Below are 24,316 nucleotides of genomic sequence, written 5' to 3'. Positions count from 1 at the left end.
TGATTCTAATATGTGAATAGAGTGATAAAAATACAATATTACATAAGCAGAGAATCAATAGCGCATAATCCTTAGCTACGTTGACGATTATATAACCCTAGGCTGAGTAATACAATTTAGTGAACTCATGTGAAAAGTAAACATAACATTAAGAATGCTCGCGAAGCAATGTGGAATTTTAATGAATTTGGCATAAAAAAAACCCAGCAACTAATACCACAAGACAAAAAGGAAATGTGATAAATGCAAATGACGAATCACTTGTGTTCATATGACTGCATTACTCAGCCGGGGGCTATAAATTATTCATTACATTATCTATGTGCTTAGCTATTATATTTTATCACCATTCACATATGACTAGATTTTACTGTGTACACCCCCTTTAAAAAGACTTATCAGTATGTCACTGAACACAAGAAGAATTTCTAAAATTTTGACATGACTGGGTTTTATAGAACATTTTTTAGGCCCCAACATGAACGTAAGTTTAATAATGTAACTTTCAGCACAAAATCTACAGTTTTACTCAAATTGGTTGATGCAAAAAAAATTTATATAAATCATCAAAAACAACTACACCTAGTCTTTTGTATGACCTGCATGATTTTTTTTTAAGGACAGCACCAAGTCTTCTAGGCATGGAGTGAACAAGTTGGCCACATACTGTAACATCCATCTTTTTCCATTCTTCAAGATCGACCTCTTTTAGTCCCCGAGTCCTGGATGGCGAGTAATGCCCAATTTGTCTCTTCAGAATTTCCCATAGGTGTTTCGGTTGGGGTCACACTTGGCCACTGAATCACTTTCACCCATTTTCTTCAGAAATGCTACGTAGCCTTTTATAATCATAGTCATGTTAAAAAAGTAGCGTTTAACAAGAGCACGGAGTGATGGTAGCATCTCCTCTTTGAACATAGAGCAGTCTATCTGTGAATTCATGATATCTTCAAAGAAATGTAGCCCCTCGACACCAGCAGTACTCATGCAGCCCCAAAAAGGACACTGCCACCATGTATCACTGTAGGCATATAGTTTTCTTTGTACTCCTCGCCTTTGAAACGTCGTATAGTTTTGAAGCCATCTGTTCCATTAACATTTATCTTGGTCTCATCACTTCAGAGTATAGAGTCCAAGTAGTCTTATTTTTTGTTGTTGTTTTTTTTTTTAGCATGGGCCCTGGCAAATTGTAGACAAGCCTTTTATTTGCATGGGCTTTAGGAGAGGCTTCCTCATGTATGCCATTCCTCTGCAGTGTACACCATATTGTGTCACAGAAAACACTCCCATTTGGCTTGGAACAGTCGTGGAAAAATTCTACCATGTCTGAACTAATCCTCTCAGATATTAGTGTTTCTTTAGAATATAAATTTGCCTTCTTGCCTTATAAAGACGATAAAAACATCAGCTAATAAGATAAATTCACAAAATGTGGGTGCAGATGTAATAGCCCTCTTACCATTTCCACAGCACAATTGTAGATTAATTTTTCTGCTGTGACACTGTTTATCTCGTCCACAAATGTCTGTTTGTCTGAGAAAAAGCGATTCAGCTGCTCAGTCAGTTTCTTGCTCATGCTGATGCAGAACTTATATCGGTCATTCATGGTTTTCACCACTGTAACAATAATGAAAAAAGCCTCAGGGTCACTGGTTCTTACGAATGGGTTTGTGGATGAATCTGGTGTGCAAGGACAGCATTTTACCTTGTTTTACAGCACTTGAAGGGGTCAACTTTGCTGATTTGATCTGTGATTTGGCAAGCTGCAGAGAGGAGGCCAGGAACTGAGCCGATTTCATGTACAGTACCAGCTGTTCCACTTGTCTGAGAAAACAATAGGGCGAGGTCAATTACGGTCCTCATTAATTCCCTACCAGGGTAAACAGATCATGTTATGACCACCAGATGCTCGAGGGCTATGAGGGGTCAAGAATCAGACGCGTAGAGATTACCAACTCACTAGCACAAATTAGGACACGGAGAGCAAGAAATAAACCACATCCGGAGATGTTATAAGACTCCTCCAGGCTATTGCATTCTGCCTTTTTCAGAAAAAATTGTATACTGCATCAATTTGTCATAGTCACTTACCCCCATTCTTTGCTCAGCTGGCTTATCTGATCTACCACCACACTTTCCTGTATCTGGTAAAGGGACACGGCTGAGGCGCAGAAATCCGTATTTCCACTGCGGCTTGCGGTCAACTCCATGACACATTCAGTAAAGGCAAGCATCAGATTGAGGTGTCGTAGGGTTTCTGTGTGTTCCCTCTGATTACAGAAATAGAGATATATAGAAACTAATGTTAAAGGGTTTTTTCAACACCACAAGTGGTTAAAATTGCAAAGTCCTTGTAAAGAAGAGCATCTATACAATTTAGGTGTTATAAAAAAAAAAAAAATGAAATCCTCTATTCTAGAGGACAGGGAATTTTTATTCAATTATTTACCTAATATACCCATCATCATTGCCTAGGATTGCCGGCCACTGCCGATAAGCTACAGCGGTAGCCATTATCCTAGGCAACAAGCTGTAAGCAATAAGGAAGGAGAGCAGTGCTTACAAGTTCTTTTCCATAAAGCTTGAAGTGTGGTTCTGAACTGAATCCAGCAAATTTCAGTGCCATTGTGCTCCTCAGATGCAAAGTTGATTCTGCTAGCTGCATTGTAGAGGGCACAGCGCGGATCAGCGGCTCAACAATGACTCCGATCCAAGCTGCTAATCTTCAAGAGTGGCCCATCCCCAAGCAAACAAAGCCAGGAGGCTGGTTAACAGTGTGCTCCTGAAAATTTATGTTGATGATGATGATGATAACAGCTCTTTAATTATCTTAAAACTCTGTTCCCAAACAGCCCCTTAAAGTTGTGTAGTTACATTTACCGGTACCCATTTATTGGAAGCCAACTGGCAAGTCAGCTGTAAATGTCTAGTATTCAAACCACCTCATGAGACTAACAAACATCACACTAGTTATATCATTAGATCTAATATGAATATACTGTGGTCATACATTTATGGACATTAGAGGGAACAGTTGCAATACTCATGAACCACGAAGAAAAACAACGACAGAAAATTCCAAAGAAACTTAATTTTGATTATCTAAATTATTAAATAACCAGGTACAGAAGGAAAAAAGGAAAGGGAGGGGTTAAACCCACTAACACATGCAGAGAATAGGATACTCGGGGGACATTATCTGTATTGACAGCACAAGCTGAAGGGTCATATAGAATCTTATAAAGCGCGACCACATATATTACACATTTCCCATATAGCCTAGTCAATTAATATCCTAGCTCCTGTAATATATAGCAATAAAACAGCCACATCAGCTGATGTCATTACCAGTAGTCGGCCAGGAATGTGTCCACGAGCGTCCTCCCCGACACGCGTTTCGGCAGTATAGCCTCTCAAGGGGACCCCTTGAGAAAGGCTATACTGCCGAAACGCGCGTCGGGGAGGACGCTCGTGGACACATCTAAATTATCTTTGGAATTTTCAGTTTTTCTTCGTTGTTCAAATGTCTAGTATTGTAGAATGATCAAATTTCCATCTTCATAATGATATGTGGAACGAGTGTAATATTACATCATTACTAGTGCTATAGCACTCAGGAGAAAAAAATAAAATCAATGACGCAAGGTTTTAAAAGTGAAGTGCAGTAATCTAGGGAAATGTCCACTGTTATTTTTGCATTCACACTATTCATAAAAGGATTAAGCCTTGGCCTTAAACATTACATGCAGTTTGCTAATCTGAAAATGTTCTATCCATCTTTGAATGTAACGTCACCCATTATTCTAGCCGCAGCATCGTTCATACCTCCATGAGTGTTTCTTCAGGCAGTTCAGGAGCCTCAAAGGTTATAAAATCTTCAAGACTAGGCGGTGATGTGCCATAAGACATGTATTTGAGGGCCGGTGCTGCATCTGCTCCAGGAGGAGAGGAACCCATGTGTATTCCCGAGGGGGATCCCATATACACCCGGCCACTAGTGGAGCACAGCGAGCCACCAGAGCTGTTTGAACCAACTGTATGTGAGGAAAAAAAAAAACATAAATATGTAAAATATCGACTGCATAAATCAATATACGTTAGGCCGCTTTTTAAGCACCAGCTTTTGTTCACATACGTGAAAAACAGTCAGTGGTGTTTTTTTCAGTGTGCAGGATACAATTTTTGGTTCGTGTGCCCCTTTTTACAATCCTTTTTTGCATCCATTAAAAAAAAAATAAATTTTCTTCACTATTCCTACTTAAATGAACAATCAAATACAGATTGCACCCGTATTACATTGTATGCTAAACCATTAATTTTGTTTTTTCCACAGGACAGACTTAAATCACACAGATCAAATTAGGACGTGCTTCCAAGTTTTTGATTTTTTTTTGCAATACGTCCAAAAAATAAAATTAGACCTGTTAACAGACAGACTGATTGTTAGGGGCTGTGACCTACCCCCAAAAAATAGTGGGTAACACAACTATCAAAAAAGTGACGTCTGATAATGTGGCTGTTGAACAATCATATGTCCGAGTCACTGTGCTGACCACGTTCCAGTGTTAGAAACGAGCTCGGTTTCACACGACAAGATATGCTAGGACTTCTTCATAAAAGAATATGCCAGCTTAAAGGGGAACTCACACACATCCACATAATAGATGATCTCTGGGAGCACCACCACAGATTAGTAGGAGCCTGAGTGGCGCTAAAGATTACAGGCGTGCTGCTGATAATTAAAAAGACTAAAGGAACACTGGAGAAATCAGAGTACAGCTCTTGGCTTCTTTCATCAGCGTTAAAAGGTCTTGAATGGAGAGGCAGTGGACATGCATGGCTGTCAATTCAAACAGCTCCAGACCATACTACAATGGGAAATAGGACCCCCATTATAAGGGGGTTTGTCCCATTTCAAATAATAGGCTATATGCTCAGCAAAATATTAACAAATTGAGCTCTTATTTGCCATCCCCAGGTCAAGAACTACCGCTCACTGCTGCTCAGGTCTTTGTTGATAGGCTGCAGAGGTGATGCCACGTAGACAGTGCTGCAGACAATCACAGAGCTCAGCGTCTTGTTCAGCCTGCATCAGCATCACTGCAGTAGCCTAATAAGACAACAGCAGTAGTGGAGAGGCATTGCTGGACCTGGAGAGGGTGAGCAAACACTCGGTTTATTACTTATATCTTGGAGCCAATAGGCTAACAATATATGAAACGAGACAATCCATCTTCTTGTACGCTCAACACATTTGACCTTCTTTATTAGAATATAAAAAAAAAGAAATTGTGCCCACCCTACCTGATGTGGCTCGAGCCCTCATCATCATGTGAGTACACGTGGGTGGGGTGGCGCTGCTAGGAGGAGAGCCCACTGTAAACATCACTCCTCTATTAGCCATGGCAGGCACTGTGAGGACGCTTCCTGTAGCACCAGAAGGGACTGGAAAGTAATAAATAGAAATACATATACTACAGACTATATGCACTGGAAGAAACTGAAGATCTACACTAGTTTTCACATGCTCATTTTCAACAGTGCTAATTCAAAACCAAAAAATAGTACCCATCAATGACTAGTAAAAGAATGCCCATACCTGTATCCATGGGACGCTCAGAGTTCAGACTGTCTGTGCTGCCCTGGTAATGCTGTCCTCCTAGGATCGTCCTGCTGGTCTGATCTGACAATTTCCCAGCACTCACAGACCTGTAAAGGAGACCACCATGCTTTACTGATGGTATTATTCACATTAGAAGCGTGGCACAGCCCACAGAAGGACAGGTACGGAAAGTTAAATATGGCCCGCTTAGGAGAACCGTGGGAAAAATAAGTGGCTATATCCATTTATAAAAAAATAAAATCCAAATAATTTATTACCTGTCCATGAAAATGTTTACTGTGGATTTAAAGACCTCTCTGACGTGTTTCTGGTGTTCGAGTCTATGACTGTGCGTAACCCAAGGCCGGAAACGCATCAGATGTATCTTTGAATCCACAGAAATAGTTTTAATGGACATAAAAAAAAATCCAAATGCTGTATAATAAGTGGATGTACTCACTTTTTTTCCCCCATGGTTCTCCTATGTTCTGCAAGTTAACAGCAGAAGCAAGTCCCACACATTGTGCAAAGTCTAAGAATAATTAACGGGGCGAGTTAAAAAAAAACAAAAACCAAACACTTTCTGAGAACAGCTAAGATTGTCCTTCATGGAAGACTAACAAGGACTTATCAATTCAGGATGAGGTCCCAGAAATTAAGCACCAAACTTTAATAGAGAAGATGGTAACAAAAATGATTTGTAAATTTTGCGAATTGGAGAACTTGGGATGATTGGTTGGACTTCAGGGACGTTCCAGACATTGATAGATGGATGTAAGGTAGCGCTGCCATCTTATATTATAGCACAGATGTCATCTGTCCCCTCCCTACCCTCATCTCCTCAGCTTAATCTTCACCCATTTTTTTTTTTTATCTTGTTTTGTTTTACGTCAACTTCTTATTTTACATTTTCATCACATTATAAGCAAGTCCTACTGGCCTATGTACTATTGGAACTATAATACCATTGCCAAATAAAATCATGTCCTTCACCAATGCTTCCAAAGACCGCACTCAGATGTCCGTGATTTTTAGGTTTCCAAAAAACTAAACTGTCCAATTATCTGTATTTTTGACAAATTTTCATCAGTGTTTGGTCAGTGTGTCAGTTGTTTTCTTGCCTACGGGAAGTTCTCAAACTTCTATCAAACGAACATAACTGGATAGCACTCATACCTATGATGAAAATAAAGCTTTTTGCTGATCGCTTTGATCCACTGTTTTGGAGAGAAAGTGCTTTGTGTGCTAACCGTGCTTCGTGTGCTAACCATTTATTCCAGAAGATGGCGATCCTGAAAGCTAATCGACCACCCAATCTGTCAAAACGAGTATAGATCTATATAACCATCTTTCTATAAAAATAAGTTTTGTATTCCTATGTAAAAATGTTGCCAAAAATGTGTATATCAATGTGCTTTATGAGGAAAAAAAAAGCTAAAACGTTCTTATAACAAATGTCCACTAGATGGCAGAAGGCCTCTTTTATATCAGTCCAAATTCATGACACTTTGCTTCTTGCACCACAAGATCAAGACACCATACTAGTAATTATTCACAAGGTTACATGCTCTCACCTTCCAAATGTGGCTTTGCCATGTTCTCCAGTGCCAGCCTTTTCATTCCCATGTGGGCAATGGAAATGAGAGCAATCCCTCGGTTCCAACAAGTCTTTGACCTGTACAAGAGTATCCACAGGTCCCTGACGAGTAACCAAAGCAGGGAGGTTTGATGAGGCTTGTGTTTTGGGGATCTTGAATGGAGCGGATGCCTGGAAATATAGCATTATTAAAGGTTAAAATCGAAGACTAAGAGTATTAAGCTCTATACTGGGTGAAGAGCATGCATTTGGCAGAAGATGAATCCAACTGTATATTGCAGGCAAAAGAATACGTTATAACAAACCACCTTGGTGGGTGATCCTATAATGGTGGGTAAGGGGCTCTTATATAGCCATTCTGAACTCCTCGGTGATGATCCCATGTGTTTTGTAGGAGACGCTCCAAGACTGACAGGTCGAGCTGGCTGTGGAGAATGACTAAAGCCATGCCCAGCATATGATGGGCAGACAGGATCCGAGTGTTGCTTCCGGAGCTTCTGCTTGTTCTGATAGATGTCTGTGAGGGTCGGGGCACTTGGCAGCCTTCCACCTAGCAAACACTGAGGTGACTGCGACTGTGGCACTGGGGAACCTGGACACACAGAAAAGACGTCCTATTACAAAGCTCAAATTCCCCGCATGTAGCAAAAATACAGCAGAAGGCGCCACATCCTGCTCTCAGGACACCAACATCCATTAAAGGAATCCTCTAGATAAACCGAATACATTGTGCTGGCTTCATTCACTTTCATCATGCCTGCAATAAAGAGCTATATACCGAACTGGAATGCTGAAACTGGAGGTTCAATCCAGGATCAGTTCAGAGAGTTTTTTGATGAACCGGGCTTACAGCATGCTTATACAATATCATAGTTTTAAGGTTGAAGATAGATAGGAGTCCATCAAGTTCAACCTATAGCCTAACATGTTGATCCAGAGGAAGGCAAAAACCCCATGAGGCAGAAATTAGTAGTTCCATAATAAGGGAGCCACAAGTCTACTTGGAATAAACACAATCAACTTTCTTGCACGTGAAAGGTCTACTTAGGCTGCCCTGAATTACATAGCTACAGCTACAAGATCTGCCCTGAATTACATAGCTACAGTTACAAGATTGGCTCTGTATTACATAGCTACAGTTACAAGATCTGCCCTGAATTACACAGCTACAGTTACAAGATCTGCCCTGAATTACATAGCTACAGTTACAAGATTGGCTCTGTATTACATAGCTACAGTTACAAGATCTGCCCTGAATTACACAGCTACAGTTACAAGATCTGCCCTGAATTACACAGCTACAGTTACAAGATCTGCTCTGTATTACACAGCTACAGTTACAAGATCTGCCCTGAATTACATAGCTACAGTTACAAGATCTGCTCTGTATTACATAGCTACAGTTACAAGATCTGCCCTGAATTACATAGCTACAGTTACAAGATCTGCTCTGTATTACATAGCTACAGTTACAAGATCTGCTCTGTATTACATAGCTACAGATACACGATCTGCTCTGTATTACATAGCTACAGATACACGATCTGCTCTGTATTACATAGCTACAGATACAAGATCTGCTCTGTATTACATAGTTAGTTACAAGATCTGCTCTGTATTACATAGCTACAGTAACAAGATCTGCTCTGTATTACATAGCTACAGATACAAGATCTGCTCTGTATTACATAGCTACAGTTATAAGATCTGCTCTGCTTAGGTTGCCCTATTTATTTAGCCATTATGATTGATTAGAAACAGCACTCCAATGTAATGGATCAAAAAAAAGTGATTTTTTAAATTTTAGGCTTCACATTGAGTTCTGGTACCCGTTCGGTGGTCGCATAAAGGCTTAAGTCCGAACTCCCCACAAAACAGAATTTGGATGTATGCGCCGGCAGGGCCATAGACTATAATCGTACCAGCAGAACACGTACATACATACATCCATCTATACTTTTAGATCTGGTACAGGTAGCATGCATTTCATTATATTTTATGTATTCTAGTCTGCTAGGTTCTGACACACTATTATTGGTGCCATATATATCTTATAACTACATGGCTGGGAATTATCATATTGACACTTAAGTTTCAAGCCCAGACATATAAGTTCATTCTAGGTTCAGATAAGTTTTTGCTGGACCAGCCTTACCACATGCTTGACGGTCACAAGTCTGCTTGGAAAAGGGCCAATAATTTCTTGTAGTGAAAGGTCTGCTCGGGCTAGGTGCTTTTCATTCAGATAAAAGGTCTATTTGGGTGAGGCAGGCTTTGTTCACCTCACTTGGTCTTTCCCAGTGTTATATATTGACAGGTTGGGAACGGCTGTACTCTTGTAACTTACAGTTATAGATTAGAACAGCAGCTCCTTATAATATACCTATAAACCCATCATTTGCAGATGACCGTGATCGGACAATAAAGCACCAGGTTGAATTCAGTTTATTTCAGGACCCATCAGTAGACATCAGGCTGCCATAAAACAACCAGTGTCAGATGATGGACGGAGATGAAACCTATGAGGATCCTCAGCCACACAGCTGACAGCAAGGCTTCCTGGGATACATTATATGAAGATATGTCCATACCCGCAGAAGGCCCGGAGCACCGCTTCATATAATCAATGTGATCTCTGTGTAGAAACACTTAATAGGATGTATCCAAGAGAGACAGGTCATTAATTGCAAATGTACATTATAAAATAGCTCATTACATACTTCAAGTGATCTACTGGACATGGATTAATTTCTGATAAATGTGTATTTCTATATTGTTTTTTGCAATTAAGAATCAAATACATTTTCATGGTTCGATGTCTGTTGATGCATGTGGCGAATATCTGCAATCTTACCTCCTGAAGAGCTTCTACTCCTGTACTCGTGGACTTGAGCATGACCACAACAACAGTGTCCAATTTGCTCTGGTATGGTTCCCACTGTATAACATAAAACAAAAAAAGAATGACAACCAGCCCATATATACACATGGAGGTTGTGAATTGTATTGTCACATCATCTAAGTGCAGGGATAGATAAGCATCCTCATAAGAGTAGAAACTACTAATGTTAAGGAAGTTCTAAGCCCCTGTATAACTATATATACCCCATTTAGTAAGGAGATAAGGTGTCATCCTGCCATGCTCGATCATATTTTTCGATCAAGCCAAAGTCACTTGGTTAGCATCTGAGCACATTCGCTCATCACTAGTAAGCACAATGAGTATATTAGGTATGCCATCTAAATAAAGTGGCAATGCCCAACCAATGCTGTTGGCAGTATTTGTATACCTGTCATGTAGGCCAAATCTCAAAGGAAGACTAAGAATAAAGAAAACCGCCTTCTCCAAGCTAAAGGTGGCCATGTGCACTGAGCACTTACTCAACATTTACCCTACTTCAACACAAAAACGAGAGCAGGTCAATGACAGCCGCCATGAGTGATAAGTGGTCACTGAAAAATACAGAGCTATGACATGGTCATCGGCTTTGCCAAAAATGAGTAGCATGGAATATGTATGTATGGACTCACAGCTATGGAACGGCACTACAATGAGGCAGGCATACATGCACATCTGGGTCAGTGGAACTTAGAAGCTATATTTGTAGTTCTGGTGCAGGAGGAATATCCCGAGAAAATGAGAACATCGCATTATTAAAAATTACCTAAAGGAGAATAAGGTCGAGAAGAGCCAGTGGATAACCGACGACCAGTTGCTGACACCATGTCTCCAGAACTTGGTGATCCAGAACCCACTTTTAAAAAGCCCATGGGGCTAGTATTAGAGCGTCTTACTGCCCCAGATCTGTAGCAAGGGGAAAGGAGAAAAAAAAGAAGAAGAAAGAGGGTTGATATGGGGAATAACACATTAATTCATGCATGCACGCACTCAGCTTTTCCCCTTTAGGAAACCATAATGGTATATATGGAACACATAACAGGATAGTACATAAAAAGAGTCCTATGTAAACATCTGACCCAGAAACGGCCAAAGAGAGCGATTAAATGAATATTTTGCGGAGCGGCTTTATCCCATCTTTTTTTAAATACCGATATTTCCAAAAAAGGGATAGATATCAAAAGACTGACTAGCACATCCAAACAGAAAACAGGTGTGAACAAGTGCTTACGTAGCATAGCCATCTCCATATGTACCAACAAATAAAGTAGTACTCTGTAGCACTATAGCATGCAAACATGAAATATATAAAATCTGAATTGCATTACTGCACTAGAGAGTGTGTATATGTATTCATGTTTGCATGCTATAGCGCTACAGAGTGCTACTTTATTTGTTGGTTATATATGGAGATGGCTACTCTTAGTAAGCACCTGTTCACACCTGTTTTCTATTTGGACGCGCTGGTAGATCTTTTGATATTTAATACTTGAACTCTGTGACTGAGCACTCCACCCCTCAGCCGCTGGCATTTTTAAATTACAATAGGATCCTATCTTCCCATATAAATCAGCAACGAACAACACAGCAACATGTTAAATTGTGAGACTAGGCACCATAAAAATTATAAATCAGGAGAAAAAACAGAGTATAACTGTTAAAAAGCTTATTTTTATTGTGAAACAAAGTACCAAAGATTATAAAAAATGTAAACAAAACAGACAAATTTGACACTGCAGAGTCAGCTCCTACTTATAGCTTCCTGATACAATGAGGGCAGTAAGCCATTAGCCAGGGGAGTGCAAGTTATACAGACCAGTGGAATATCACAGTATAAATACAAATTTGCAACATTTCAATAAAGTATAAAAAAGTATATAAATGTAGGCTTTAGCCCAAGAGAAGATTCACACAGGCAGGTTCCCAGCAATGAGAATCGCCTTATTGTGGCTGCCGGGCACACATGAATTAGCCAATTCATGAGCTAAGTATTCTCAATTTCACTAATTTTCTAGAGCAGTAATGAAATTCAAGTTTCATGTTTGCATGTTATAGCGCTACAGCGTGTTACTTTATTTGTTGGTCAAAAAAAAGAATAAAGACTGGACAAACTCCCCAAACAGGGGTATAGTGGCTGCAACATTTCTGCAAATACTTCTGAACAGCTTATTGATTATTCAAATTTAGGCTTCTTTTACACTTATCGGGATTTTTGCAGCCCGTTATTGTGGGCTTTTTTTGCAGGCCGTATTGCCGCAATTTTCCTGGTCTGCCGCAATAAAGGACCACAAAAAACTTCTTTTGGATTTCCAATACTATGGCAAAAGTATTGGAAAAACAAACAAACCGCGGTCCGCAAAACTGGAAGTCACGGTGCGCCACAAAAACAACCTTCCGTTGTTTTTGCGGCCCCACTGAGCGTGTACGGCGCTCCTACGAATTTTTGCGGCCCCATAGAAATGCATTGGGGCAGCAGAAACGGGCTGAAGAAACACAGCAAGTGTAAAACCAGCCTTAACGGGTTATTCTCAAATCATAAATGGGTAAAATGCCAAAGTATTAGGAAAAACAAGCAAGCAACTTTGCAATTTATTTTTTCTAAATAATAGAGGGATTTTATACATTTTTGTATACTTCTCACTGTCTAGGGCAGTGTTCCCCAAGTTCAGTCCCTCAAGAGCCACCAACGGGTCATGTTTTCAGGATTTCCTTAGTATTGCCCAGGTAGGAATTCCATCATCTAGATAGGCAACAATTCCATCACCTGGGCCATACTAAGGAAATCCTGAAAACATGACCTGTTGGTGGCTCTTGAGGACTGGAGTTGGTGAACACTGGTCTAGGTTATCGGCCACCTCTGCAGCGGCCGATCTCCTAGGAAAGAAGTGCAATTTTTACAAGGGCTTTCCAACAGAACTTGTAAGCTGGATCTTGACAGCTTCAGTGCCCCTCTGCTTTACTGGCGCTGCAGAGTCAAAGCTGCAGCATGAGAAAATGCACATTTTAAATCATCACGATGATGCTGCTGGTCCAAACTGTCAATCAAGAACACACTGTCCCGCACCTTCCCCTCCGCGGGTTCTTAGCTCTGAATATACCAAAGAAAAAAAAGCAGTAGAGGTGGTCGAGCCCTGTGCTGTTCATATGACATCTAATATATTCAGTTAAACGTTGATATGGTCAACACTGAGTTACATAAAATCAGTGTGAACGAAGTCTTGAGACCAGATGGGCTGCATTGAAAGGTTCTTAAGAAGCTTGGCTCAGCAACTGGAGCAAAGCTATTTTCAAAAAGGGCTCTACGGGTTTCACAGGTTAATACAGACCAGATAGCTTAACAGTGCGGAAAAAAGATTGAGGGGCTTGTAAGGTATATACAGAAGTGTAGGGTACTAAAATATTATTACAAATTATAGAGAGTATGGTTTTTTGAAGGACATACGTTGTTAAACCAACCAGATAGATTTTTTTTTACGACGAGGTGGGCAGAAACCTAGATGGAGACGAAGCTGGAGCCACAAAAGTAATAAGTGGCATGGTGAGTCTTAATTTTGAGGAAAAACTAAAAGCATTAAAATGTATTTAAAAAAAAAAGATGTCAAAGGTGGGACATGATTAACTTGTACAATTACATTAATGGCCCATACACAAAATACATACAAAATGCGATTTCATGTAGAACATGCTCAAAAGACGATGGTCTGGAGAAAAAAAAATAATAATAATTTAACCCCTTGATGAGTCAGGCCTTTACCATGAGAACTAATCTGTAGAGCAGTCTACCCCAGGAGCTGGTCACAATGGAAATAGTTCATTGTTTCACAAAGAGCTTAGGCTACGTTCACATTTGCGGTCTGCGCCGCAGCGTCGGGCGCCGCAGCGTCGCCGCATGCGTCATGCGCCCCTATATTTAACATGGGGGCGCATGGACATGCGTCGCACTTGCGTTTTGCGCCGCATGCGTCCCTGCGGCGCACACGTCCGGGCGCAGAGGACGCAGAAAGTGGCATTTTTGCTGCGTCCAAAATCAATTAAAAAAAGGGCGCATGCGGCGCAAAACGCAGCGTTGTGCATGCGTTTTGCTGCGTTTTTGTTTGCGTTGTGCGTTGCGGCGCCGACGCTGCGGCACACAACGCAAATGTGAACGTAGCCTTAGAAGTTAGTTTCTTTCCTTTAAAGAAACAACATTAAATACTTATGTACATGTGTGTAAATACTTGTATGCCCAATTACTCCGAGAATACTTTTGTCATCGTTGGGCAAAAAAGTATTTATATACATTTTTCTGGGTAATATGGTACCACAATATAATTTGTATTGTATTGTATATGTGTAAAATTCGTGTTCTGAATGTTGATCCAGTTTATCATAACCTAGGAGAGGGAAAGCTTGCTCCTTTAGGGCAGCCTGGATAATGTATTGTGGATGTACTTCTCTCCTTTATCCTTTCCCATCCCCAGTTTGAACATGTCTTTTCAACCAAACTAACTTTGTAAAACTTCTACTCCGCTTTTCATTTAAATGAAAGAACTTGTAATTACAATAAGCATGCATTCTGGACCATACCTGGGTGACCCATGTAGGTTAGTCGTCGGGCTGGCAGTGGATGAAAGATTCTGCTCAATGCGTTGATAGTTCCGTAGTTGGGTGGGCACAGGAATGGGTGCTGTCTCGCTCCGTGGTGAAATTTGAGGCTGGTTTTGCCTAGAGTTAAAAAACACGAACAGTGGGAATAAATCCCTGTGTACTGGTCGTTGGGTTATCTGAACCATTGCACAACAGGAGTTGCAAAAACAAGAAAAAGGACTGCAGTGTTACAACTAATGGCTTTAAAAATCAATTTCCTCTACTCAGTGTAAAAAATGCTTTAGTTCAAGCTGCTGTAGAAAGTCTCTCCTGTGGTCTATTCATTAGAGTATACAGACGAAAAAAATGGAGCTTGATAATCAACAGGACTAAGTCCCTCCCGTCAATAAAGCGCTGCTGTGCAAAACAAAGCAGTTCTAGGAAAGTCCTCTTCCAAGAAGAACAGGAAGTACAAGCGCACTGTTTACAGGAGCCTAGCCATGTGCAGCACAAGGCAGTACAAAGATCCCTCATCCAGATCACTGCGCTCCACACTCAGGGCAACAACTAACGCAGGTCTCGTATCTCCAGCAAGAAATATTTACACACCTACTATAAAACATCAGGAACAATTACGTCAAATGTCCTGAACCACAACAATAATTTTCATTTGCACTCACTTTGCTGACAACACAAGAAATGGAAAAACAAAATGAACTAGAAACACTGACCTTAGGCGAGAAACAACAAGTGAGCTGACGTAAGCTCCATATATACTTAAAGCATCATTGCACGTCGAAAACAGAAGTCTGTTTTTATTACCATTTCACTCTGACAGTATTAATAGCACTCTCATACCCAATTAGACCGCACCTCTAAAGTATTTACAGTTAACAAATGTAGATTAGAAGGGGATTACCAATGTCATAACACCTCAGTAATCTGGCTGCTGTTTGTTTTAAAAACAAGCTGTGCCTTACTCACCTTCCTCGAGTCCAATGCAGAGTCTCCAACTAAAGGGGAATAAGCAGAGATTCTTCTGTGGTGCATGTACATTTTCTCCTGCGTAACACTGACCAATCATAAGTTGATATCATGCAGGGGGGGGGGGGGGGGGGGACAGTAAACATTCCCCAAGAGAAGGTCTTTCTCTATGCAAGACATGTAATGACAAACAGCCCTGCTCTACTGTGATTACAAGTGGGGGAGGGGAGTAGAGCAGAGCAAAGTCTTTACAAAAACTACTTGTTGCGCTCGTCACCCAGCGGTCGGTGTGGGGGTAGGGTTGTACAGTGCTGAGAGAGAAGAGCTGCAAGAGGTTTTTGTAATATCACACAGCTCTGCTCTACTCCCCAGCTTGTAATGGCACACAGCTCTGCTCTACTCCCCAGCTTGTAATGGCACACAGCTCTGCTCTACTTCCCAGCTTGTAATGTCACACAGCTCTGCTCTACTCCCCAGCTTGTAATGACACACAGCTCTGCTCTACTCCCCAGCTTGTAATGTCACACAGCTCTGCTCTACTCCCCAGCTTGTAATGACACACAGCTCTGCTCTACTCCCCAGCTTGTAATGGCACACAGCTCTGCTCTACTCCCCAGCTTATAATGACACACAGCTCTGCTCTACTCCCCAGCTTATAATGACACAGCTCTGCTCTACTCCCCAGCTTGTAATGACACACAGCTCTACTCTACTCCCCAGCTTGTAATGACACACAGCTCTGCTCTACTCCCCAGCTTGTAATGACACACAGCTCTGCTCTACTCCCCAGCTTGTAATGGCACACAGCTCTGCTCTACTCCCCAGCTTGTAATGGCACACAGCTCTGCTCTACTCCCCAGCTTGTAATGGCACACAGCTCTGCTCTACTCCCCAGCTTGTAATGTCACACAGCTCTGCTCTACTCCCCAGCTTGTAATGTCACACAGCCCTGCTCTACTCCCCAGCTTGTAATGACACACAGCTCTGCTCTACTCCCCAGCTTGTAATGGCACACAGCTCTGCTCTACTCCCCAGCTTGTAATGGCACACAGCTCTGCTCTACTTCCCAGCTTGTAATGGCACACAGCTCTGCTCTACTCCCCAGCTTATAATGACACACAGCTCTGCTCTACTCCCCAGCTTGTAATGACACAGCTCTGCTCTACTCCCCAGCTTGTAATGACACACAGCTCTGCTCTACTCTACTCCCCAGCTTGTAATGACACACAGCTCTGCTCTACTCCCCAGCTTGTAATGTCACACAGCTCTGCTCTACTCCCCAGCTTGTAATGTCACACAGCCCTGCTCTACTCCCCAGCTTGTAATGACACACAGCTCTGCTCTACTCCCCAGCTTGTAATGACACACAGCTCTGCTCTACTCCCCAGCTTGTAATGGCACACAGCTCTGCTCTACTCCCCAGCTTGTAATGGCACACAGCTCTGCTCTACTTCCCAGCTTGTAATGGCACACAGCTCTGCTCTACTCCCCAGCTTGTAATGGCACACAGCTCTGCTCTACTCCCCAGCTTGTAATGACACACAGCTCTGCTCTACTTCCCAGCTTGTAATGACAGATACTGGCAGTGAGAGGAGCAGATCTGTGTGACATTACATGTGTCACACAGAAACCTGGGTCTGACACTCTGGGGGTGTTTCCCCCACACCCCCTTTATGTTTTCTGCTTCTGATTGGCCAGAGTCATAAGGTGGGGAAAAAAGCAACTGCCCCCAGTAAAGAATCTCTAATTCTTTTGGTCTTAGTGAAAAATAGAATCTAAACTTTCAATCTAATATGGTTAATGTCTTTGCAACAGAAAGCTGGTTCCTAACTATTCGGAGTTCATTTTGCAGGTCTAGGTCAGAGAGAGGGGCAAGTCTCCTGTCATATAGGTATATTTTATAGTTGAAAAACCCAAGTGTATGAGGTGGCCTTGTCATGACGGATGGGCTTACACCATTTGATGTAAATATGTACTATGCGCTTCAAATGTATAAGCACAGTAAATAGGGAAGTGATGCAAAAGACAAGAATACGGAATGTCTGCAAATCTTAGCGTCAACAGGGTGCTGCTTCCTCTTTGTGTTTGATTACTTCTCAAGCATCGAGATCAGCATCGACTTTGTATTTAAAGAGCCAGAATAGTTTTGATGCTAGTCTCTAGTTGTACTGTCAGTCACCACTTACTATACAAAGTTGATCACCTGATCATATTTACACATTTGGTTACAAGAAGAATTATGTGCAGAAGACCAATAAATATTTTACAACATGGTAAGTCACGTCTTCTGACAAAGCAAAGAATGTAATTTTCCTTGATCCAAAAGACCCCATAAATTGATAAAAACGGACCTTTTGTTGTACTGATTGGAATGTGTCTCAAGTCACAAAATGAGCCTTTCCTTAAAAAAATGTTTGCATCCTTTATATAGGCCATCAATGTTTGATCAGTGGTGGCTTTCTCCATGGGATTTGTACAGCTGTCCATACAGAAAAGTCAGGCTATGTGCACACGTCAGGATTTCTTGCAGAAATTTTCCTGACAAAAACCGGACATTTCTGCCAGAAATCCACATGCGGTTTTTTTCGCGTTTTTGACGCGTTTTTTGTGTGTGTTTTTTTTTGCGGTTTTTCCCAATGCATAGAACAGCAGGGAAAACGTGGAAAATCCGCAAAATTAATGAACATGCTGCTTTTTTTTTTTACAGTGATGCATTTTTTTTGTGGAAAAAAAAGCACCATGTGCACAAAACATGCAGAGTGCATTCTAAATGATAGGATGCATAATGTATGTGTTTTTAATGAGTTTTTATAGCGTTATCACGAAAAAACGCGAGAAACACGCGAAAAAACCTGAACGTGTGCACATATACCCTCAATGTGCCTGTGTAAACAATGATGACAAGATGGAATGGCCACTTTATTGTGACCAGTGGGGGTCTCGCATTGGAAATCCAAAACTCAAATATCATTTAGTACTTAGGAGGCCCTTCAAAAAAGGACAGAACTAATCAGCCTTCTCTCCCTAAAACAAGCAATGTGTCTTGTTGTTCACCTGACAATATTCAATAAAAAAAGCAAGCTGAATAGAATTGTGGCTGTAAATTAGTGACTGTCAGTACAGTACTAATTCTCAGGAAACAGCTGCAGAAAAAAAAAAATAAATAAATAAATAATTGGATGCTTTTTTTTCCATGGCAATTCTATGATATTTAGATTAGATCTTCAGTCCCAACAGGATATAACTCACAAGGGAGCGGTCAGAGGTAATAAAGCAATCGCCAAGTAACAGTAATAAATGCCTTTATTTAATATGCAATTCATGATTGCACCAATATATTCCAAAGCGCAGACACCTCATAGTAGTGACAGCAACTGCATCTACGATATATCATAGCCCTGTATAATGCCAATTGTAGAAAAGACAGGCGGGTAACACCGCAGGCAAAATGCGGTTGAATGCTAAAAGTGAATCTGCCACTGAGATTACACCCCCCCCCCCAATATATGGGCATACAGATCTCTGAAATATAAATCAATCAACAGCTTTATAATGTCTATCTCTTGCTGCATTCTCAAATAATTAGCATTTTCATTCATATGCAAATTAAAGTGCATCAAGTGCTTTGGGCATGGCAAAGCACATAAGGAGCCAATACCTCTCCAGGCTATCCCCCCCTTCCCAGGACCAACCCGCTTAGCTGTACTGATGGCTCACTGCGATTTCCTCGTCAGTGAGCTATCAAGCTACAGAGGCCGATGCTAGGCAGTGAAAGCCAGGCAGAAGCTTGTTAAGTGCTCGGTCAAGCACAGATCGCCACTCCTGCGTTTTTTAAAAATTATTTATTATTATAGCGCATTTATTCCATTGCGCTTTACATGTGAAAAGGGGTAAACATAATAAAAACCAAGTACAATAATCTTGAACAAAACAAGTGAAGACTGGTACAGGAGGGGAGAGGCCCTGCCCTTGAAGGATCACACTCTACAAGGGATGGGTGAGGATGCAGTAGGTGAGGATAGAGCTGGGCAGTGGTGCTACCAACGCAAGATCCCTGTTCTTATACTCACCCAATAACGTCTTCAGCTCACCCAAGTGCTGTTCCGGTCACACAGCACGATCTTGTGACCGCAACTTCCGAAAGACCAGAAGTATCAGTCACAAGTTCTCAATGTACCGTAAGTCTATGAAAGGCAGAATGAAGCTCTCAGATGTGTATCGAAAAGTGGCCTCCATTTCGCTCCAAGAAACAATGGAGCGATACTGCAGGTCACAAACCTGGACATCGACGACACAGACGGGAGCAGTGCTGATAAAAGACGAAGAGGGTGGCGGGTGAGTATTCGAGCAGGGGGCTGGGAATTTACATTAGTGGCATCACTCCAGCACTGCAACAATAATAAAAAACAAAACAAAAACACTGAAGTGGTGCTTTAACGCTTCAATTGCAAATGAATCAAAATACAAATCTCTTGGGAATGCAGCAAAAGATAGAAGATATAAAAGGTGTTGTTGGATTTACATTTCAAACACCTGCATGCCCAAATATTGGTTTGAAAGGTTGATCTTACATATTCCCTTTAAAGACACCTGATCCTTTCCAAACTGCAGCTGTACAGTGATCATCTGTTTTTCAATAGTAATGAGAAAAGTGGACACTACCTGCCCTACTGTAGCTTGCATGTGCATATGGGAAGGGAGGGCACAAAGACTGATAGGAACAAATGGAAATTATCACCCAATTATATTATGTAATAATATTGCTGAATTTTCAGAAAGTTCAGCATTTTTTTCTGAAATACCTGGCTATTTTTTTTTTTTCTTTAGATCCACCATATTTTTCCAGAGATATGGGCCTTTTTTAGGACTTTATATTTGGTGCTAACTTTTACGGTCTTTAACAAGGGGGCTCACAGGGTAATGATGCATCATAAAGCCTTAGCAATTTAGGATTTAAAGAAAAAAACAAACAAACAAACGTTACTCAGGCAAACAATAGAAATAAAATAGGAGAAACCTGGCCACTTTTAATCTGGCGACTGGTCCTGGCTAAGAACTGATAAAATAAGCAGCAGGATTTTAGGATTTACCCGGAAGCCATACTATTCGAATACAAGCATAATATTGTTCATGTGTTTTGTAGTGGATTCCTTACAATACACCAGTGTCAGTTTTCTGGATTTCTAGATTCTAGAAATACCTGGTGGGAACAGTTGCAGAACTGCAGCGAGAGGGGCTACAAGGGGCTTTCTGTGTTTGTCCAGATCCCCCTGATGTATTCAAGGGAGACTGCCTGTAAAGTTGAGAAAATATAAACGACATCACTAAGATCCTTCTCAGGCCAAATACACAAAATGCTTCATATTGCAAATACTGAGTGGTTCCTAACATACTGGCAGATTCTCCATTAATAGAAATCGTGTAACTAAAGGGCCGACTCCGTTAGACGGCAGATTTATGTTATACCAGTACACACATCGGTCACTATCTCTTGTTAGAATGTTCTACACGGCTGCAGAAAACCTCAATTGCCAAAGCAATAAAGTAAGCTGAAGTGGGCGATAACTTACCCTCCGCACATCAGGAACTCACTAGACGCCCTGCGCCCGGCTGCCCCTGTAGGCATATCATCTGCAATAAAAGCAACACTAATTATGTTCAGGAACTCAGGCTTGCTCCTAAAGCATCATATATCACTTTCTGCAACACAAAGTACTTATTTGTCACACTGAGGGCTGCTATTTGATAGATGTGGTAAAGCTGTCATACAAAGAATCACATTAAAAAAAAATTTCAATCCTGCACCTTAGGAAAAGGTGAAAACCTTGTCTTTATTGAATAACCCTCTCAATAAAAAAATTAATAAAAAAAACAACATAACAGCCTCGCGCGTTTCAGACACCCAAGATTCATAGGGAGTATGAAGCGACTAAGGGTGTCATGTATGACTTATTACCAATGGTTTTTTATTTATTTTATTGAGATTGTTATTCAATACAGACAACGTTTTTACTTTTTCCCACTGTGTCGGATTGCATCTTTTTTCTCTACTTGATACGTTGACTTGAGGATACTGGCCTGGAGATCAGAGATCAGAGAGCATCGCTGAAAAGAGGATAATTTGTATTTTCCTTGTGGAAGTGGGTGGATATTCTACCTTATTATAGGTTATACAAAAAGGCACCTAAGAAAGATCAGAGACCCCACAACACCAAAACTTAGGGGCTGAGGTCTATATCAATTGTTGGGTCGGAGTTAAATTTTGCTGCTTTACTTGTTTTCTAGTTTTTCTTTGCTTTAGAAAAAAACTAAAATAAAATCGGGTTTCATAAAGATGGAGCAGGTTGGAAATTAATATGCATGCTTAGCTTTGAGGGAGACAGGAAAAATAATGGGGGAATTTACTAAGGTAATAAGACACACTTTTCCTTAAAAAATGTAGAGGAAAATGGGTGTTGTGTCTCTTAGTCCAGATGCACCTGCTGGCTGTGGATGGGGAGGATGGGGGCGAGGAAGCGACAGAGCAGCGGGTCATAGGAGGCAGGAAAGGGCTGCTGTGGCCAACTCCTGTGCCCACTGCAGCCAATATCAATTATGTTTAGCCAACACAGTAAAATGTTAAAATGTAACTGTAAGCCTGATTTAACTTTTTTTTAAATTATTTTGTGAATAATATTCTAGTAGAACGCACTACAACAGGAATCTTACATGAGTGGTCGGAGGATGGGTTGCTTGGTACCAGGACAAAGTCATCTGTGTCACATGAAGAGTTCTTGCTGCTTGTGCTGGCAGAGTCCTTGGAGATTTGTAAGTAATTTGGAGGACCCAATGGGGGAGATGACAGATGTTCTTCCTGGATATGCTGCATATCCGGCAGAGACTAGGAAATAAAATAATTTAAAAAAAATTACTTATGCATGTAATCAATTTACACTGCTAGCAGAAAAGTGATGTCTGCAAATTGCAGACATAAGTTCCATAGAAATCTGATTTAGTTCAAATTCTACAGTCACTAAGTTTAAAAAAGCAAAAGTACATTTAGGTTCTTCGTAAACACTATTTTTGATAAAAAATGCTTAAAAGCCATCCCACCATCGGCAAGGTGACCCTGTTCAGGATGGTCCTACAGCAGTGTTTCTCAACTCCAGTCCTCAAGACCCACCAACAGGTCATGTTTTCAGGATTTCCTTTGTATTGCATGGGTGATGGAATTGACGCTTGAGCAGGTGCTGAAATCATCACCTGAGCAATACTAAGGATATCCTGAAAACGTGACCTGTTGGTGGGTCTTGAGGACTGGAGTGGAGAAACACTGTCCTACAGTGTCTAAAATTAAAAGCCAGGGTGTGGCCTCCCTTTCTTGAGCTGGACATTACATTTAAATAGTTTCCCATGGCTGGTGTCCACAGTTTGGGACACGGTCCTTTATCTGCCCTTATACACATTGAGGTCGAGTCTGGCACATGGTACAGTTTTTGCTATTAGCCAGTGTAGAACCATCCCAAACAGGGTCACCTTGCCGAAGGTAAGAAGGCTCCTATGTTTTTGATTTTAATCGAAAACCGTGTTTACTAATAACTTAAGTAAAAAAGCAAAAGTGCATTTCAATAACATATTTAGTTAGAGCATGGTATATGATCATTTTGTATCTTGTAGGTTTTGCCTGTTTAATGGTCAATGTGAACATCCATTTATGTGCTGCATGTATACCAACTTAAACCCAAGCTCCATTTTTGGGGGGCAAATTATACAGTCGAAAAATTGCTAGTTTTTTAAAGGTGATAGGTAATGATTACACTGAACCCAAACAAGCAGTGTAATCTACTAACGTCATGTTGTAAAGCAGGAGGAGATTAATATATGGTTTTGCAGGGAAAAAAATGGAGTCATTTACAACCTCTGCTCTTACTGGGCTTAGTAGTCCAAAAGGCAGTTCTATTCAGTGATTGAAAGTCTTCCTTGTATGACTATGCAAACAAATAGAGGCTACTAAGCAGGACCACCTACTTGACATCTAGAATGAGCAATGACCCCCATGAATGAAATACAATTATATTTCACATAGTATTTTCCTATAATACTATATACCAGTCTGTTCAGCTCCTTCTGCTCTATAACATTCCCCCTTTATTTATGTGGAACACATTCAGAAACTGAAAAGGTACAACAACAAAATAGCCACTAGTTCTCATTTAACCCCTTGAGTTTGTTTTTTTTTTTCGGTTTTGCGTTTTAGTTTTTCGCTCCCCTCTTTCCCAGAGCCATAACTTTTTTATTTTTCCATCAATATGGTCATGTGAGGGCTTATTTTTTGCGGGATAAGTTGTACTTTTGAACAGCACCTGGTTGGTTTTATCATGTCGTGTACTACAAGAAAGGAAAAAAAATTGCAATTGTGGTGAAATTGCAAAAAAAGTTCAATCCCACACTTGATTTTTGCTTGGCTTTTTTGCTAGGTTCAATAAAAACTAAAAAACTGACCTGCCATTATAATTCTCCAGGTCATTACGAGTTCATAGACACCAAACATGTCTATGTTCTTTTTTATCTAAGTGGTGAAAAAAAATTCCAAACTTTGCTAAAAAATAAAAAAAATGCACCATTTTCCGATACCCGTAGCATCTCCAATTTTCATGATCTGGGGTCGGTTGAGGGCTTATTTTTTGCG

The 24,316-nt window shown here is 40.8% G+C and overlaps 1 protein-coding gene across 2 annotated transcripts in view; it reads right to left on the bottom strand.

The window, feature by feature from the left end:
* The window catches only part of ULK2 (unc-51 like autophagy activating kinase 2), a 118,085-nt gene that overhangs the window by 5,622 nt on the left and 88,147 nt on the right, over positions 1-24,316 (bottom strand). The window contains exons 13-26 of one of the 2 annotated variants that reach the window (XM_077296240.1): positions 22,357-22,528; positions 21,219-21,279; positions 20,849-20,941; positions 14,665-14,802; positions 10,865-11,004; positions 10,054-10,137; positions 7,508-7,791; positions 7,177-7,370; positions 5,600-5,709; positions 5,305-5,445; positions 3,826-4,034; positions 2,092-2,270; positions 1,706-1,824; positions 1,460-1,617 (exon numbers count right to left, since the gene is read on the bottom strand). In XM_077296240.1, the coding sequence (XP_077152355.1) occupies positions 1,460-1,617; positions 1,706-1,824; positions 2,092-2,270; positions 3,826-4,034; positions 5,305-5,445; positions 5,600-5,709; positions 7,177-7,370; positions 7,508-7,791; positions 10,054-10,137; positions 10,865-11,004; positions 14,665-14,802; positions 20,849-20,941; positions 21,219-21,279; positions 22,357-22,528 (2,082 nt within the window). The remainder of the gene's footprint in view (positions 1-1,459; positions 1,618-1,705; positions 1,825-2,091; positions 2,271-3,825; positions 4,035-5,304; positions 5,446-5,599; positions 5,710-7,176; positions 7,371-7,507; positions 7,792-10,053; positions 10,138-10,864; positions 11,005-14,664; positions 14,803-20,848; positions 20,942-21,218; positions 21,280-22,356; positions 22,529-24,316) is intronic. The other variant, XM_077296241.1, reaches the window with a different exon arrangement.

Source organism: Ranitomeya variabilis, chromosome 3 (genome assembly GCF_051348905.1).
Source record: "Ranitomeya variabilis isolate aRanVar5 chromosome 3, aRanVar5.hap1, whole genome shotgun sequence".
Taxonomy (NCBI): domain Eukaryota; kingdom Metazoa; phylum Chordata; class Amphibia; order Anura; family Dendrobatidae; genus Ranitomeya; species Ranitomeya variabilis.
This window is presented reverse-complemented; position numbering and strand designations above follow the sequence as displayed.